Consider the following 17,484-nt stretch of genomic DNA (forward strand, 5'->3'; position numbering starts at 1 on the left):
TTTTATGTTTTGATTCAAAATACCGAACTTTATATATTTAGCATTTTCTAATGTTATTTTAAATACTGTGTCAAAGCTTTGTTAAATGTACTATCTATAATCATAATTCTAGCTATCTACTCCTCAATTGACTAGCAAAAATCATACTGGCTCTTTAGGGGTCAGTTAAATGAGTTATTGACCAAGAAAAAGATGTTTAGATCATCTTTACGCCCTGATACAGCATCAATATGAAGTGTACTCACATGTGCTTAATACACACCAGACCACCACACAGTGTACCCATGTGTTAACAGAAAATAACTCTCCGTTCTTTTGCTCCCAGTCATTCCATTTCTGCCTCCCTGTGGCGTTCACTCTTGTAATCTGCCATATCTATTTCCGTTTTCTCGCTGCTGCCAGATGTCCCGATATCTGCCCTGTAATTCAATCAGACTTGAAAAGAAAATTCCTGGAAAGCATTTAAGTTTTCATTATTCTCTCTCTGAACGCGTCTCCTCAAGATTTCTCTGCATGAAGCATGCAGATGTATTCCTTCTTATGTAGCAGAATGAAAAGCAGTCACAGTGATGTATTTGCCTTACTGTGCCTTACCCAAAAAACTATTCTCCCCAGCTTATGACGGCATCAGTGCATTTGTATCAACCAGCTCCACACATTTTCTCAAATGGATCCCAAAGATTGCTGTTTTTATCCTACTACCATCTCCTGTTGTTATGCTGAGATATAATGTCTGCTTCTATGTGACATTTCCTCCCATCATCCTCGATTGCTGAACTGACAGCAAAATATGGTACTACAGGGGAAATTTGGGGGAGAAGACATCCACTTAAAGGTGCCCTGTGGAGTTTTCTTGTAAATGAACAAATGTTATGTTTATATTCCACCTACCATATCCTTTCCCAGAAAACATTTTCAAAGTGTTTTTTTTTAGCATTTTGGAACCTGCATTTTTATACCCATGTCTTGCAGTCCTCTTCTTCTCTGCCTTTGCTGGCGCATTGCTGCATTTCTTGGCACATTACAGTCACCTGTAGATCAGATGAAGAAACAATCAAAGGGCTACTAGAAATTAAAAACTACAGGGTACCTTTTTAATAACATGCAATACTATTTACTGTTGTCATTGTAAACATTGTAACTTTGGCCTTTGCCCCCCCTTTGTGCAGACACACCATCCCAGCGGGTCCAGTTCATCCTGGGTACAGAGGACGATGACCTCGAGCACGTCCCCCATGACCTCTTCACTGAGCTGGACGAGCTCTCCTTCAGAGATGGCACTGCCACTGAATGGAAGGAGACTGCCAGGTCAGGGCATGATGCATATTTATTTTTTGGATCTTTAATGCTTCTACGTAATACCTTTGTAGCATAATCAAAGAATTAAATTATTAGGAGTTAACTGGAAATGTATATGTGACTGTGAAAATATCTAATACTATAAATAAGGCAAGAGCCCTTTAGAGCCTGACATTTTCATGATAATGAAGCTTTTAATTATAATTTATTTCCTCTCCTTCAATTAATGTATTTTATTAAGTTACTGTAATGAAAGAGAATTGTCTAAATCGATGTAAAGTTTGATTTTGAAGCTGTGTTTAACGTAGCCATTAGAATATTAAGCATTTCTTTTTTACAAGCCAGTCTCCATTAGAGAGGGAGACTAGGCTCACAGGGTCAAAAAACTTAAGCAGGGTTGTTTTTTTATTTATTTATTTTTTGGTTACCAAGGACTGGAAGTTTTTATAATCATAATGGTGACTTGACTTGGCTAGGTTTTTAGAGATTGTTCCATTACTAAAAGAACTTGTGTCAAGTAAAGAGACAGATTTGGAGCATGAGTCATCCAGTGCTTTAGTGTGCACTCTGAAAAGTTAGATTTGAATTTTTCTGAGGAAATTGTGGCTGGGGGATATGAGCAGGAACAGCATGTCTCTGAACTACAATGCAGCTCATGTTTATTTTTTTGTTAATTATAATTTGTGTATTCGAGTAAACTATTTGGGTCTGTGTGTGAGAATGTGTGTGCTCTTGGTGTTTATCTACAGATGGCTGAAGTTTGAAGAGGATGTGGAGGATGGCGGGGAGAGGTGGAGTAAGCCTTATGTGGCTACCTTGTCACTACACAGTTTATTTGAACTGCGAAGCTGCATACTCAATGGCACAGTCATGCTGGATATGAGGGCCAACAGTATTGAGGAAATTGCAGGTAAATCTGAAACTACTCATCAAAATCACATTTTGAGATACGTTTTTTTCTTACTGTGTTTATGTCCCTGCTCATGCCTTTGTACAACTCAGACATGGTGATAGACAGCATGGTGGCAACGGGCCAGCTGAGGGAGGATTTGCGTGCCAAGGTGCGGGAAGCCATGCTGAAGAAACACCACCACCAGAATGAGAGAAAGCTCAGCAATCGCATCCCTCTGGTGCGCTCCATTGCTGACATAGGCAAGAAACATTCTGACCCACTCTTGCTTGAAAAAAACGGTGAGATCCTGTGCACTCGCATTTCTTTTTCCTCCATATTTTCCATCACTGAGGACCTGCTCCTAAAAATCCACTGTTCAAATCCTTCAATGCCAGCGTAGAAGGTGGATGGTAAAAGTGAGTAAAATCTAGAGAATGATCTATATTGAAGCAGTCGGTCCCCTTAGTGAAAGAGAAATCTGGGTGCTAGTGACTGTGCTAACCTGTATGGCTGGCCTGGCTTGGGTTTGAATTAATGATTGTTTTCACTCCATAGGGTGACACTCAGGAAATATTGCTTTACCTGCAACTGGAGTCAGCATCGTGTTTTTTTTTTTTTTTGACTAGGCATGCCCACAGTGGTGTTAATGTATGGTGTGCATAAGATCTTGGGTCCCAGCCTGAGGTTAAAGAATGAAAGAAAAATATCACTTTCTCCACTTCTGTGCTTGTGGTTCTTGTTGGGCTTGCATTTTCATATCATTAAACCTCAAATGCAAATGTGAAAGGTTGAAAGTATATATTTCATGTTGATGGTTGCTGATGGTAATAATTGAACTGTGAAAGATGTATGTACTGTGTAGAATGTATGACTGGTCTGTTGTGGTAGAGCACATGTTTGCTTAGAGTGCACATCGTGCTAACTCATACTCTCCTGCATGCAAGCCTCTCTGAAGTCATGTTGTATGATTGGTTTGTTTGGTGTTGAGTAAGAAAAGTTGTTTGGCCCTTGCAGACCCTCCTACATGCCTCACTGAATCATTCTTAGTGTCTCCTGCACACAATCATGCTTTTCGCTCACGTTTATGCAAGCACAAATCTCTCTAACGACACCTCTGCCACGCTCTTGCTGCCCACCCTCTCTGGCTGCATCTCCTCCAGATACCATCACCGTGATGTACTCCTACTTCATATGTTTTTCCTCTCTGCTCCATCCCTTATTCCTTTTTCTCCTCCGTCTCCTTTCCCTCCTTTTCTCTCTCCCTTCTCCTATCCCCTTTTTACCTTTGTCTCCTCTGTTAGGAGAGGGCCTGTCCTCTTCACGCCTCTCTCTCCACAAGCCAGGGGCAGCCTCCTCTGTCTCCAACCTCTCCCAGAGACGAGAGTCAAGAGTCTCCGTCCTGCTCAACCATCTCCTGCCCTCTTCTTCCTCCAACAGTGGGCCCTCCCCAGGCCCCTCACCCCTCTCCACCCCTCAAAGTACCCCTTCTACCTTCCGGCGCTCCTCCCCAAGCCCGCCACGCGCCCATGGCGCAGGTCTTGGCCCTCAAGGTATCCCTGAGGTGGTGGTATCACCTCCAGAGGATGACGATCCACCAAACTCCACTGAAGAAGAGGCAGCATCACCACAGCTCAGCCGGCGAGCATCCATGGCATCCCAGGGCCTCGAGCTGCTGCCCTTAGAAGGCAAATATCTGTGTAGCCTAGCCTGCCAGTGTGAGTCACGGCTTGAACAGAGAACACTAGCACTAGCATGAAAGCTCTGCTCCCTGTTAACTCCCAACCCTGCAGCCATCTCATCAGTAACCCACAGCAAGGCTGATTTGCTAAGATGCTTTTTCCACTGTATTTATTCACAAAGTTTTTGACACTAGTCTGTCCTCTGCCTCATGAGTCTTTCTTCTCTCTCTTCTCAGTTTCTGTCTATTCCACTAACCCATTCTTTTCTGCTTATACAGTGTCTGTTTCTTGCTGCGCTTTTGACTTTCTATACTTTTTGTTTCTCTACTTCTTTGCTCTCTCCTTACACATTTTCAAGTTATTTCTCAGCATCGATGCCTTGCTTGGCCCTTCCTCTCTTCGCACCTCCTTCATTTTGTTTGCATGGCTGCCTTCCAAAATGTTTTTGGTCCGTCTTTCTCCCATTCTGCACCATGGGTCCTGAATTTATTTGGCACAATCTACCTCATCTCACTCTTCTCAGTATGACCTGTTAGAGGGGATGTCCCGGTCATGGTTATTAAGCTCTCACCACTGATCACACTTTGACTCATTTAGGTCAATTACATTTTGGATTTGGCTTTCATATATTTCAATCACTGTTTTAAAAAATGCCCTGGTCTCTAGTACAGATATTGTGGATAAGCTCGGGACATCCCTTGCTGTTAAGTCCTTATGTTTTTGTTATGGTGTATGACGTCGAAACTGACATAGTACATACTGTTTTATATGCAGATATAAATATCATGCAGCGTGTGCTTTTTCCAACGCATCATTTGGCTCCCATGCTGTTCCTCCTCATCAATTCCTAAGTATAAACATTCTTTTACCTGATAGAGCGAGGTCCACTTGTGCCAGCGGCATGACTAAATATAAGCCTAAGACCAGAGTGAGTGCGTTGGTACTGTATGTACTATCATATTGGCCCCTACAGTGACTTTTTGTTCTTCCAAAACCAAGTCTTGTCAGTTTATTATTAGACTGTGCGTGCGTATGAGTGTGTGCGTCTGTGTTTGTCTCACTCTGGGAATGGCTCCATTCCAAAGTATGGGTTATTAGAACCAGTGGTCACGTGGTGGGAGCTGAATCTGAAAGGTTGGGGTGGTCTTATTATAGCTTACAAGCTTCTGTAATTGTACCCCCTTCAAGGAAAATACAGTTTTTCCCAAGGAGAACTAAGCGTCTTGACATGAGTATGGGGTTTCAAGCATGTATAATTTGACATTAATAAAATTGCAAGTTGTAAAAACTGCACTGTGGTACAGCAGTGACTTAAAATAGCTAACTGTGAAACCGTGTATTGAACAGAGGGATAGTGTCAGACAGTAAAATGCCCGAATGTGTCTTTTAGAGTAATTTTTCTAGATGCCAGTAAAAGCCATGCTTACAGGTTTATACAGAAATGTGTCAGTGCGTTTTAGACATGTACTGTAGTGATACTGAGTTGACCGCAGGCTATTTATATATATACATGTCATGGACCCGTTGAGTATGAAGTCATGGGTAGAATACCTGCGCAGAGGGCATCAAGGGAATCACTGGTATACTCGCTCCATATGGCCCTACTTAAAGGTGAAGTAGGTGTTCCTGGCGAAAGACAGCTGACCATTGAGTCATATTATATTCGATATGCCAATAGTTGAGTCTCATTCCTAGCTCGTCAAATACTGATCCTTTGGGTTAATAATCAACCATCGTACTCCAGAATCGCCTAATTCACCTTTAAGAGCTTTTCAAATCTCAAGTCATTATCCTTGTCATTAGCATCAACTGGGCTACCAGGCCATTTTAAGACGATAACCCAGTGACATAATGCTTGCATTCTGATGCTTGTAATCTGAGTCTTTGTAAAGTATAATGTTATTTGTGGACAGAACTATAGGTTAGCAGCACCAGACCAAGCTCAATACACACATACGTCTGTAAAGAAAATATAAATTGATGTCATCTTTTATCAGAGAAGTCCCAATCTGCATAAAAGTCAGAAAATCTGTGTAATTTCAGTTATTTATGTTACTGTTTAGCATATGAAAGAGGTAGTTCTGTGACGCCACAGTTTAAAAGGCTGGTGTGGGGGAGCATTCCAGGGCTTAGCCTTCCTGAATGAAGTGTGTTGGCGGACGCAACCTAAACTAATCCCTCCCTTATTCCAAGAGGCTTTGTCGGGTATGTGAGCAACCATGCTCCTGTTCAGCATGTCACAGTTACCCAGCATCCACTGGGGTTACTCCAGGGTACAGTTCAAGGGTACGGATCACTGGCCCAACCACATGATGATAGAAATGGACATTTTAATTTTGAGTGTGGATTGATTGATGAGAATGCTGCTTGGGTCTTTATGAATGTATTTTGTTTGACTTTGGCTGGATTACTTCCTGATGTCAAAATGAGAAATGCGTTAATGTAGATGAGAGAAGAAGGAAAACCTGGTAAAAGAAATGTTACATCATAAGTTCAGGGGATAGTGTACATAATGCTATCCTTTGATCCCAAAACATTACTCTGTCATTTCATCCTCCGCTCTCATGTCACCTTAAGTGCTAGCGTTTCCTGTATCTGGTAAGGCTCAAATCACATAAGCAATGTTGAAGTGTGAAGCCAATTATGCTGAGAAATACTAGAGCTTCCACACTTGAAGGTGCTGAAGTCTGAGGAAGGTGACCTGTCACGCATATCAAACACACGCACTCACCTTTAGCTCAGGCAGAGCTGACATGAATTTGAGCTAAGCAGGACTGACTTAAGCACCAGAGTAATGAGCTCACCAGACAGGGATCAACCAGCAACAGTGCTTTTTTGAAATATATCCCGACGTGAAGACATCACAGTGTTGCAGCTCTAGAAAGTAGTCAACACATCTAGAAAGTAATAGCTGTGGTGGAAGAATTATTTTTACTTGCAGCCAAAAATGTGAAAAATGTTAACAGCAAATACAACCTTTGAACATTTCAGCTACTTTGTTTATACTTCTGTCTGTTCTCTTTTAACTATGTGGGCAAAAGCGTGACTACAAGGGTTTTGTGTCAGGTTTAATTGACAAATCAAAAATAAGTAAAACGCCTGTGAACTTTCCTCGCATTTAATGAGCCCATACCATGAAGTAGAAAATACCTTGATCATTTTTCCCTAGTTCTCAAAATTCAAATCTGAGAGAAAAATGAAGACAAACTGCTTTTAAAAATGTCATTGCAAATGTTTTTCAGGGTGAAACCACACTGCTATTCGCGACCGGTCTTTGCTTCTCCTGTACTTACACGGTGTCCATCACTGTTTCCTCTCTCCTGCTCTTCCTCTCCCCTTCTCCCTACCAGGACCACTGGTGTCTCCAAACTCTGTTCCAAACAACCTGGATGGCAACAAGGCAGTGGAGAGGAGGCCGTCCAAAGTAGGGGTCAGTAGAGAAAGCAGCAGTGTCGACTTCAGCAAGGTAACCTAGCCACAGTACTGAGCATAGAAACAGTCCATCATGGTGGAAGGGCCTGTCGGTTCATCAGTGTCTGGACTTCCACAGACATTTCAGTGGTCTGTGTTGAAAACTGCCTGTATGAGCCACCATCACATTACCCATCTGCCCTTCCCTTCTGGGCTCAGTAGTAAGCATCTTCAGTTGTTGCTCCACCTGTAAAGGACTAAGAATTGATAACCAAAATAAAAGTCTCTTGTAGTTATGTAACTGTGTAGTTTTAAGAATTCCTCCCTCGCATGGCCTCCGTTCATCCCACTATTTTGTAGTTCCTCATCCATTAAATAAAATGGCAGGCCGCCATAAGTAACTATCGTTACAAAACCATCCATTACGACTGCCAAAAACTAAGGTGCAGTGTTTATATGACTCATAGTATACAAAAGAGGGATGAAGGCACAGTCTTTTTCTACACAGAGATAAAGAAACCGTAGCCATGCTCAGAGCTGTGTTTAGCGTAGCGCATAAGAAATATTTATTCAGGAACAAGAAGATATGCTTCACAGTAACCGACATCTTTGCTCAGTACTTTGTAGTTGTTAATGTAGCTGCTAACTCGCCTTTCATTCATTCATTATCATAGAACCCAAACGACCTGCTGGCATCTTATACACACTCTGCTTCCTCATCTGTTTGCATGTGTGTTTTTCTAAACTAGTCCCTCATACTTTTTCTTGTAACTGTCTCTTCTTTCTCTCTGTTTTCTGCCTGTGTAATATTAGCATATGTCTATATCTGATTCTTAAATTTCATTCGTTCCATTGGTTTCAGGTGGACATGAATTTCATGAAAAAGATTCCTCCAGGCGCCGAAGCTTCCAACGTACTGGTGGGAGAAGTGGACTTCCTGGAGAAGCCCATAATTGCTTTTGTACGACTCTCCCCTGCAGTCCTTATCACAGGGCTCACAGAGGTTCCTGTGCCCACGAGGTACACTTATTAGGAAATTAATGTTGCCATGATAAAGACTTTTATTTCAAACCTGCTCAATAAAAGTCACCAACTTTAACAGGTTATTATACTCAGCAGTATCAGGTTATTATACTCGGCACGCAGCAATTTAATTCAAATCCCTATTCACATGGGACTGATATGAGTAGGGGATTTACTGTGGATCTTACTGTGGTCATGTGCCAACGACCCTGTTTTGCATGTATGTAATCTATTAAGATTAAGAGTCCAAAGCCACGCAAGTCGTCCTGTGATGCTCTAATGCTCATTACACACCAGGATTTAAAATAGTGGCTTCAAGAAATGGACAGACAACTTAAGTTTTGTTTCACACTTAAAAATACAACTTTTAGCATATAATGAGGGAAATTGTTTTGATTTGGCCTTAGCATGCCATACACATTCCTGCTGACAGTTTCAGTCAATTCCACTTGTCAACAATGGCAGTAACACACCATGAAATATGAAATATAGGTGCCAAAAAAAATAAGCTCTGCAATGGAGAGAAATTAATATTAAGTTAACCGCCGGAGGGTAACTTTAACCAAATAAAGTTCAACATAAAGGTCAGTGTTATTCATTGTGAATTTCATGATTATTTGTCTTGTTTAAAGGTTTCTTTTCCTGCTTTTGGGTCCTCATGGCAAAGGCCCCCAGTACCATGAGATTGGCAGATCCATGGCTACACTAATGACAGATGAGGTGAGTGAAAGAAAAGGCTTTGGCATGTCTTAAAACTGCATTGAAAATTGTGCGTTCAGTTCGTTTTTTAATGGGATATAAGATGCATGCTGGGTTGGTACATTTTTAATTGGTATTCTGCACACTTCTTGACCAAACACAAATGATTTTTGGCCTTGCTGTGAACCATAGAATATTTCAGAGACGTTTAGTCATTCCAAATAATTTTCAATATGTAGATTTTCCACGATGTGGCATACAAGGCCAAAGACCGAACAGATCTCCTCTCGGGGATAGATGAGTTCCTAGATCAAGTGACTGTCTTGCCTCCTGGAGAATGGGACCCCACAATCCGGATTGAGCCCCCCAAAAATGTCCCATCTCAGGTAAGTGATTGTCTCTGGCAAACAATGTTTAATGTCTGAATAATAATTACAAAGGTGTGTTTTTGTTTTAAACTTATATAATTGAAGAAATTGCCATATACGTAAAATCTTTTAGTGTTTTAGTGCAGAGATCATTACCTGGCTGCATACTAACGAATAACCAGTGTACTAACACAGTACACACTTCACAGACCTCAAATACTGTCTATAAGTCAGAAACTGACTGACTTCAGTAACTTGTATGTACTCTATTTCTGTGCATCACTATAATCACAGTGAGAGTGCCCCCTCATGGATTTAAAGAAAAATGACAGCAAAGCAATTGAAATGCATACAACTTTATAATATTTAAATATCCTTTGACATGCAGCTAAAGAGGAAGAGACCGTCCAAGCCCAACGGCACTGCGTCTCCAGCTGGAGAGCTAGAAAATGAAGAAGACCATCACGCAGGGCCTGAGCTGCAAAGGACTGGGAGGTGAGTTTTACACTTTTACATGATTCACCATTGACTGAGCAAGACCCTGCTTACTCCAGTAATCTCCACTGATGTCACTTGTGTCAGCGAGCAAATACATATTTGATGATTTAAGTGTTTCCTAATTCAATTAACAAATTCATAGCACAAGTAGGCATGTTTAATGCATCGCATTGATTATGTTGAGAGTGCCTCTTGTTCACAAGAGCTTTCCAGAGAAATCTCGTATGAGAAGGTAAGGAGCCATTTGTGGTTACAATAATAAGAATTTCCTTGCTGCAAAGGCTCCAAAATTTTGATTTGATTTCACTTTATTATTAGATTTTTTTTATATAATTAGTCTCAAGACATACACTGTTTCACGTAAATAACAAAATACAAAATTTGACCAAATGAAAATGAACAAATAAAGATGACATGAATTACAAGACATCATCAAAAGGGTTCTTACAGTGTTTGTTTTTTCTTGACAGCAATACTGCTTGAAATGTGTTAGAGCGGAGACATCTCTGCTACACTCTGAGAACCTCAGATGCTGACATTTATGGATAACTCATGCTGGGTCTCTCGAGCCCGGGCCACACAGCGAGGAGAATGTGTTTATTTGAAACCTCAGACACGCACACAAACACACACACTCTGCACACATACACATCAGTTGGGAGGCACTGTATTATTTACAGATTCACTCTCCTTTTCACCGCTACTATAAAAGGGAGGCAGGGAGGGAGCAACTGGGGGACAGAAGAATGGATGAAAGTGCAAGAAGGTAATGTAAAGAGAAAGCTATTAGAAACAGGGGGGCTGTATACAGAAGAGACAGCACAGATTGTGGTGGCAGGCGATAGAGGTTATTCCAGAGGTGTGGTGGAAAGAAAATGAAAGAAGACCTCAGAGCAGAGCATTTGGACAGGTGTCAGAGGAAAAAAGAGAGGATATAGTCAGTGAGAAATGGGATCTCTCAAAGGCGAAGTGAAGAGAGGCAGAAACAGAGAAGGCTGGTTGGGAAGGCATTCACTTTAGCAGGTGTAGCATTTGTCTTCATACACACACTGTGGAGACTAATTTGGACTCAGCAGCAAGATCTCAGTGCCATCTCGGGGTCGAATATATAAAGATACACACTCTCAGCTTTAACACTGCCAGTGTTCTGGCAAACAAGAACAAAAATCAACATTGTTATTGCAAAATTACAGTTTGAATAGCCTTATTATCACTCTGCAAAATGATTTCAACTATCAAAAGAACAACAGGAAGATTCTTGTAAAACATAATAAGAATGGCAATTTACGTGGTCATAGTGTCAAGAGACTTTAATGATAATGAGGTGCATATTAATTATAGTAAATGCTGCCTGGTATTCTAGACCACTGATTCCTTTGCACCATTTTTTGATTCAATTCCTGAAATAATCTCAGTGGAATTAAAAGATGGATTAATGCTTCATATTAACAGGGTTTTTTGTGGCCATTAAATGAATGTGTGACTCTTCCTATTCCCCTACTACTATTTAAAAATATAAAGATGAAAACAACCTCCCTCCTCTTGCAGGATATTTGGTGGTCTGGTTCTGGACGTCAAGCGGAAGTTACCGTTCTATTGGAGCGACATCAGAGACTCCTTCAATCTGCAGTGTCTAGCCTCCATCCTGTTCCTCTACTGCGCCTGCATGTCCCCTGTCATCACATTCGGAGGTCTGCTTGGGGAGGCAACAAAGGGCAACATAGTGAGTACCAAAGCTTGGCAGGTTAAAGTCAGCACTGGGGATCAAAACCTGAAACCCTGGTTGTCTGTTAGCAATTCAGGAATACAGAATCTTGTACAGTTTGACTGCCATACAAGAGTAGGTAAGAAAAGAGTCTTCTGCTGACAAGTTAAATGGATGTTGTCGTGGTATTGTGACTGACTGACAGTGAAGTTCCCCAGAATCTGCAAGTTAAAGCAAAAAGTCAAAGATATGTCCCTGTGCAATAAGAGTGCTTTCTTATACCATTAACATTAAGACCATAAAATGCAGATGTGATGATCTGCATTCAAAAAGTGTACTAAAGAACACACATCCAAACATGATAAATACGAGGCTGTGTACAGAAATACAAGTAAAAAACGTCTCCACTCAATAATGCTCTCAAGAACATTTATTACTACCATGTGATTGGTCAGGTGCCTAAATACAGTCTGTCCCAGTCGTAGCCATCAGTGCTGTTTCTCAAGGAGGAAACACGTTTTCTGACTGCCCTATTTCATCCACTTTTTTTAAAGCAGGTCATTCAGTGTGTCAAGAAAAGTCATCATAATCTTTCACCTACTTCACCATGCTATTACATACTCATTTTTGTGGATGTCTTTCACTGTCAGGTCTTTATTCACTGTCCAGGATAAGATATGATGATTATCCAGCCTCTCATTAATTTTCAAGCTCTTCTATACATTGTCTCGCTCTTTTTATTGCTTCACCTCTCTCTCGGTTTGCCTCTCTCTTCTTTTTACCCTGACGTCCTTACTAGGTCAGGGGACTGTTGGCATAGGCACAGTTTGCTAGCTGGTGCGTGTGATGTGTCTGAGTAAACTCAACAGGCCAAGGCTTTTAAACAGAGATATGACTTTGGACAAGTCAGCAAGGCGGAAACATTTGAACAGTTTATTTCGCCTCTCAGACGTGGCCCATAATGTCTGTTTAATCAGAACTCTCTCTGTTCTTGTCGGGGTTTCTTCTACACTTCTCTCTTTTCTCCTTCAGCCTTTCCCTCTCTATCCTCCTTTGTGTTGTTTTACCTCCTTCATCCCTCCTCATTCCTTCCTTCTCCTCTGTGTCTACAGAGTGCCATAGAGTCTCTGTTCGGGGCCTCAATGACAGGAGTAGCATACTCCCTCTTCGCAGGCCAGCCCCTCACTATTCTTGGCAGCACAGGACCTGTTTTAGTGTTCGAGAAGATCCTCTTCAAGTTCTGCAAGTAAGTTCAAGCAAGTGTGCTATTCCTGTGACATAATGAAATAAGCAAAATACTTATGACTGCATATTATACAGCATTTTAAAAGTTTATTTTCTAATGAATTCCAGTAGTCGAGTAGCCCTAATTTGTATACCTGTGTCCATCCTCCTCAATGTAACCTTTTTTTTCTGTATTTCCCAGTGACTATGACCTGTCCTACCTGTCGCTGCGGACAAGCATTGGTCTGTGGACAGCCTTCCTGTGTTTGGTACTGGTGGCCACAGATGCTAGCTCCCTGGTCTGCTACATCACCCGATTCACAGAGGAGGCCTTCGCTGCACTCATCTGCATAATCTTCATCTACGAAGCTCTGGAGAAGCTCTTTCACCTGGGAGAACACTACCCTGTCAACATGCACAACGACTTGGATAACCTTACCCTGTATTCGTGAGTACTGAGAGGGGATTTAGAGAAGAGAGAAGATTTATTTGTTTGAATATGTTCACCATATTTATATACAGTTTCATTATGAATATTTGCTTAGTAATGCATAACTTTTTTAATACACTATTCTCGTCAGGCTGTAGGCTTGCCACGGTAATCAATGTTGCCGGCGTTACAACCAACGATTACATTACTTGACTACTGCCACCATAAACTGTCGCAGGTGTCTGCTCCAAGCCGCAGCGGGGCCAGCACCTGTCACCTGTGGCTCTTCATCTAACAACTCTTTCTTGTTCCATTACTCCCACAGACTAAATAAAACTATATATACATATTTAGAATTGATCGGCTGTCAACAAATGTCGAAAATGAACGTTGTTTTGCTCTGTCGACACATTTTGTGATGAACCATAGCAGTAAACAATAACAATCTTTCTGAACACATTACATTTCCTGTGTCTAATAAAAGAAAACTTGTGTTTTGACAGTTAAATGCCTTCAAATGTGAAGCTGCCGAACGACCTGTTTGGTTTGCATTAGCGGTATCTTTAACACAGATAGCGAGTTCTGGTGAGCTGGTGTACCAGGGATTACTGGTGTGTTGTCACAAGTTTATTAGTCAGTCGGAAATTTCCATCACTGTGGCAACCCTATCAGGATGTCATGTTAAGTGCTATAGGTGTATTAGGCCCACATAAATATTACTCCGTTAAGAGCACACTGTTCTTGTTGCTGAAAACTGTAATTGTAGTGGCTTGAGCTGCTCACAGTACAAGTCTTCCCCCCGAGCTGAAATGAAAATTACCCCCTTGCGAAATAACACATTTAAAAACAACTCATGCCAGTAGATTTGCTGCAGCCTGTGGTTTGAATCAACTTTAAAATGAACCCAAGTTTTTCGCACCTTAAGTTAAGCATATGTTCTTTGCTTAGCGTTTGTTCTCTTGTCCACAGGTGTGAGTGCTCTCCACCAGCCAACATCACTGAAAAGCTCATCCAGCAGTGGAACGGGACAGGATACAGCCCAGACTCCATCCCCTGGAGCAGCCTCAGTGTTTCGGTGAGACAAGCACACAGTGATTTCCTGTGTGGTATGTGGGATTCACTCCCACACTTAAAATGTGTAGGATGTAATGAGCAAACCGACGTCAGTCAGCTTTGTACATACTTTCTTGCACTTACTCAAACTCACTAAATCATACAGGTGAACACTAATGCCCAGTTGTGCTACTACTTGTATCACCACCATAACCATGGTGCCAAATAACCTGCTGCCAAACCCACTGTCAGTAAAGGAGCAGCTTATCAATTCATGTCACAGTAATCACCTAATGCTAATTTTTCTGTAGATGTGCAAGAAACTCCATGGGGAGTTTGTGGGTCCTGCCTGTGGTCATCATGGGCCTTACATCCCAGATGTTCTCTTTTGGTCCATCATCCTCTTCTTCACCACCTTCTTCCTGTCCTCCTTCCTTAAGCAGTTTAAGACAGAGAGATATTTTCCCACTAAGGTGAGATGTTTTGTCTTTTGTTTGTCATGTGTTGTCTTGTTATACTACAGTTTAAACATCTAACCCTTGACCAACATTAAGTCCTGTAACGCCTTATATTACTGGTAAAAAATAAATATAAAAAAATCCACCTCTAAATAGGGTGTTTTTACAACATCTCAGTGCATGCATAGTGTGTAGATCTAGCTGAAAACATCTCAGACTGTGTAAATGTTTACATTGACTCAGACTCTATGTACTGGAAAAAAAAATCTTCTTGCATCCTCCCACACAGTACCCGCTGTCCATTATCACATTTTGTCCTGTGTGGGAAGCTTCTGGTATTGTCTGAATTGTTATGCTTTTACTGTTGACACAAATGTAATTATCCTTGTGGTAGATCTCTGACAGTGACCTGAAATAAAAGACTGTATTTATATTTTAGCAGCTCTTCTATGTTGTGACTGTGTGTGTATCAGTGACAGTAGAAAGTTATGTTAATGCCCAGCTGCATGTGTTGCTCGCTTGTGTCTATGTTTTGTAGGTCCGATCCACTATCAGTGACTTCGCTGTGTTTATAACCATCATGATCATGGTGCTGGTGGACTATCTAATGGGGATCCCCTCTCCTAAACTGAATGTCCCTGACCGCTTTGAGGTAGGCACCTATTCCATCACGTCTTTTCTATATACGTAAATACGTCCTCTTTTGGAAGCAAAAGTATATTCTTTCCTGGTTTTTCAAAAGGAAACTCTCACTCAGATGTTAGCCCCCCCCATCCCCAAGATGTTTAGAGGAGCTTAGAAAAATAACATTTTGTTGCTACAAAATACATATTTTGACCTAAATTTGAATGTTCAGATTTGAATACATAAGGAACACTACAGAGAAGCAGAATGCCAGAATGATGTAGAAACTTAAAATAAATAAATAAATAACAGACCCCGCTTCAACTGATTTTATGCCTAATATACTAAATGTAGAACATCCCTGCCTTTTTTACTGCAGCCAACTTCAAAGAACCGAGGCTGGCTGATGGACCCGTTAGGTGGAAACCCCTGGTGGACGCTGCTGGTGGCCGCACTTCCCGCCCTGCTCTGCACCATCCTCATCTTTATGGACCAGCAAATCACTGCAGTCATCATCAACCGCAAGGAGCACAAGCTCAAGGTCAGACGTGCCTGTGTGCCGTTTGGTAGTGTTATAGTATCCTTAATGATTTTTCTAGTTTTGATTGCGGTGTCTATCCCTTATTTAATATCCTGCAGTGCAACCTGTAGCTTTGCAGCATCTAAGACTTATCAGGGAAGGATCACAAAAATCATACAAAATCAAAATCTTTCATTCATGTTATTGTCATTATTTGAATTTTCAGTATATTTCAGTATATAAAGTTATGTAAGTTTAACAGGAATTAAACTGTATTATAGTTAAAACTCAATCTGTGGTTGCAATGTTAATAAAATGAACGCAATCTGCTTTTCATCTTGACTGCAGCCCTGACATGTGACCTGCAAAGACTTTATTTTGTAAAACATCATGGGCAGAAAGCCTTGAACTAAACTCTCTTTCTGTCTGTCTGTTTTAAATTTTCTCTAAACTTGTTGCTCCTGTGTGCTGCCTCCAGCTTACTCTCTCTCTATCTCTAATACTCTCTATTCCTCTGTAGCTCATTCATCTCTCAACAGTCTTCTCTTTCCTTTTCTGTCATCCTTAATTATAATCTTGTCTGTTCCTCTGCTGCTGTGTTCATCACAGAAATGCCTGAACTATAGTCTCCTTCAAGTTTCTACTGAGTTATTTTTATGCCTCTGGGTTCAACAGTGCTGCTGTTTTAAAAATAAATTCAGTCTACCTTAAAAATTCACAAGGCAAAGATTTGCAATTCCAAAGTGTGGATGGACAGATTAAGTTACCTGAAGATTTTTGCTCCTGAATCTTTATTTCTCATTACTGCTTAGCTGTCTCTCTAATTTACTTGCTGTGTCTTGTGTTCCCATGTGTCCTACAGAAAGGCTGTGGCTATCACCTGGACTTGCTGGTAGTAGCAATTATGTTGGGTGTTTGCTCTATTATGGGCCTGCCATGGTTTGTGGCTGCAACCGTCCTCTCCATCTCCCACGTTAACAGCCTGAAGCTGGAGTCTGGCTGCTCTGCTCCAGGAGAACAGCCCAAGTTCCTGGGCATACGGGAGCAGCGGGTCACTGGATTCATGATCTTTGTCCTCATGGGTTGTTCTGTTTTCATGACCTCAGTGCTAAAGGTGAGATACTGGAACTGCCTAAATAATAATCGAAGGAAAAAAAATTACATTACATTTTAAATCACCCTAAATGAGAAGTTTATTTAAGTTACCAACATGTGCCGAGGGAGTTGTCTGTTGAATATGTTGCAAATGAAAGACCTGACCGTTTATACTGTGCCACTTCACTTCTGCTCTTTACAGTTCATTCCTATGCCAGTCCTGTATGGAGTCTTTCTCTACATGGGTGTATCTTCCCTTAAAGGCATTCAAGTAAGACTCTACTCTGCTAGCCTTTGAAGATAATATGCCCTTTTATTCTGAACAGAACCACAGTCATGAGCTGTTAAGTGAATTTAAGATAAGTTTCCCCCTTGTAGTTCCAAACCTTTGATCGTAATTCAAAACCCTTAAAAGCTTTTGTTAAATGTGTTCCCTCCTCTGAATAATGTATTGAATTTTACCCTTTTACCCTTCCTCCTCATCAATCCAGCCATTTTTATTTGCA

At 41.1% G+C, this 17,484-nt stretch overlaps 1 protein-coding gene across 1 annotated transcript in view; it reads left to right on the plus strand.

Moving 5' to 3' along the window:
- The window catches only part of LOC311273343 (sodium bicarbonate cotransporter 3-like), a 35,487-nt gene that overhangs the window by 12,575 nt on the left and 5,428 nt on the right, over positions 1-17,484 (plus strand). Inside the window, 18 exon segments of the mRNA XM_084380343.1 lie at positions 1,170-1,308; positions 2,049-2,209; positions 2,302-2,490; positions 3,493-3,876; positions 7,221-7,336; positions 8,144-8,301; positions 8,937-9,024; positions 9,243-9,389; positions 9,760-9,866; positions 11,418-11,592; positions 12,687-12,820; positions 13,001-13,246; positions 14,198-14,303; positions 14,593-14,754; positions 15,278-15,391; positions 15,743-15,904; positions 16,746-16,997; positions 17,181-17,249. Of these exon segments, the coding sequence (XP_084236469.1) occupies positions 1,170-1,308; positions 2,049-2,209; positions 2,302-2,490; positions 3,493-3,876; positions 7,221-7,336; positions 8,144-8,301; positions 8,937-9,024; positions 9,243-9,389; positions 9,760-9,866; positions 11,418-11,592; positions 12,687-12,820; positions 13,001-13,246; positions 14,198-14,303; positions 14,593-14,754; positions 15,278-15,391; positions 15,743-15,904; positions 16,746-16,997; positions 17,181-17,249 (2,909 nt within the window).

This window comes from Pagrus pagrus, assembly GCF_965226575.1.
Source record: "Pagrus pagrus genome assembly, chromosome: 17".
In the NCBI taxonomy this organism is placed as follows: domain Eukaryota; kingdom Metazoa; phylum Chordata; class Actinopteri; order Spariformes; family Sparidae; genus Pagrus; species Pagrus pagrus.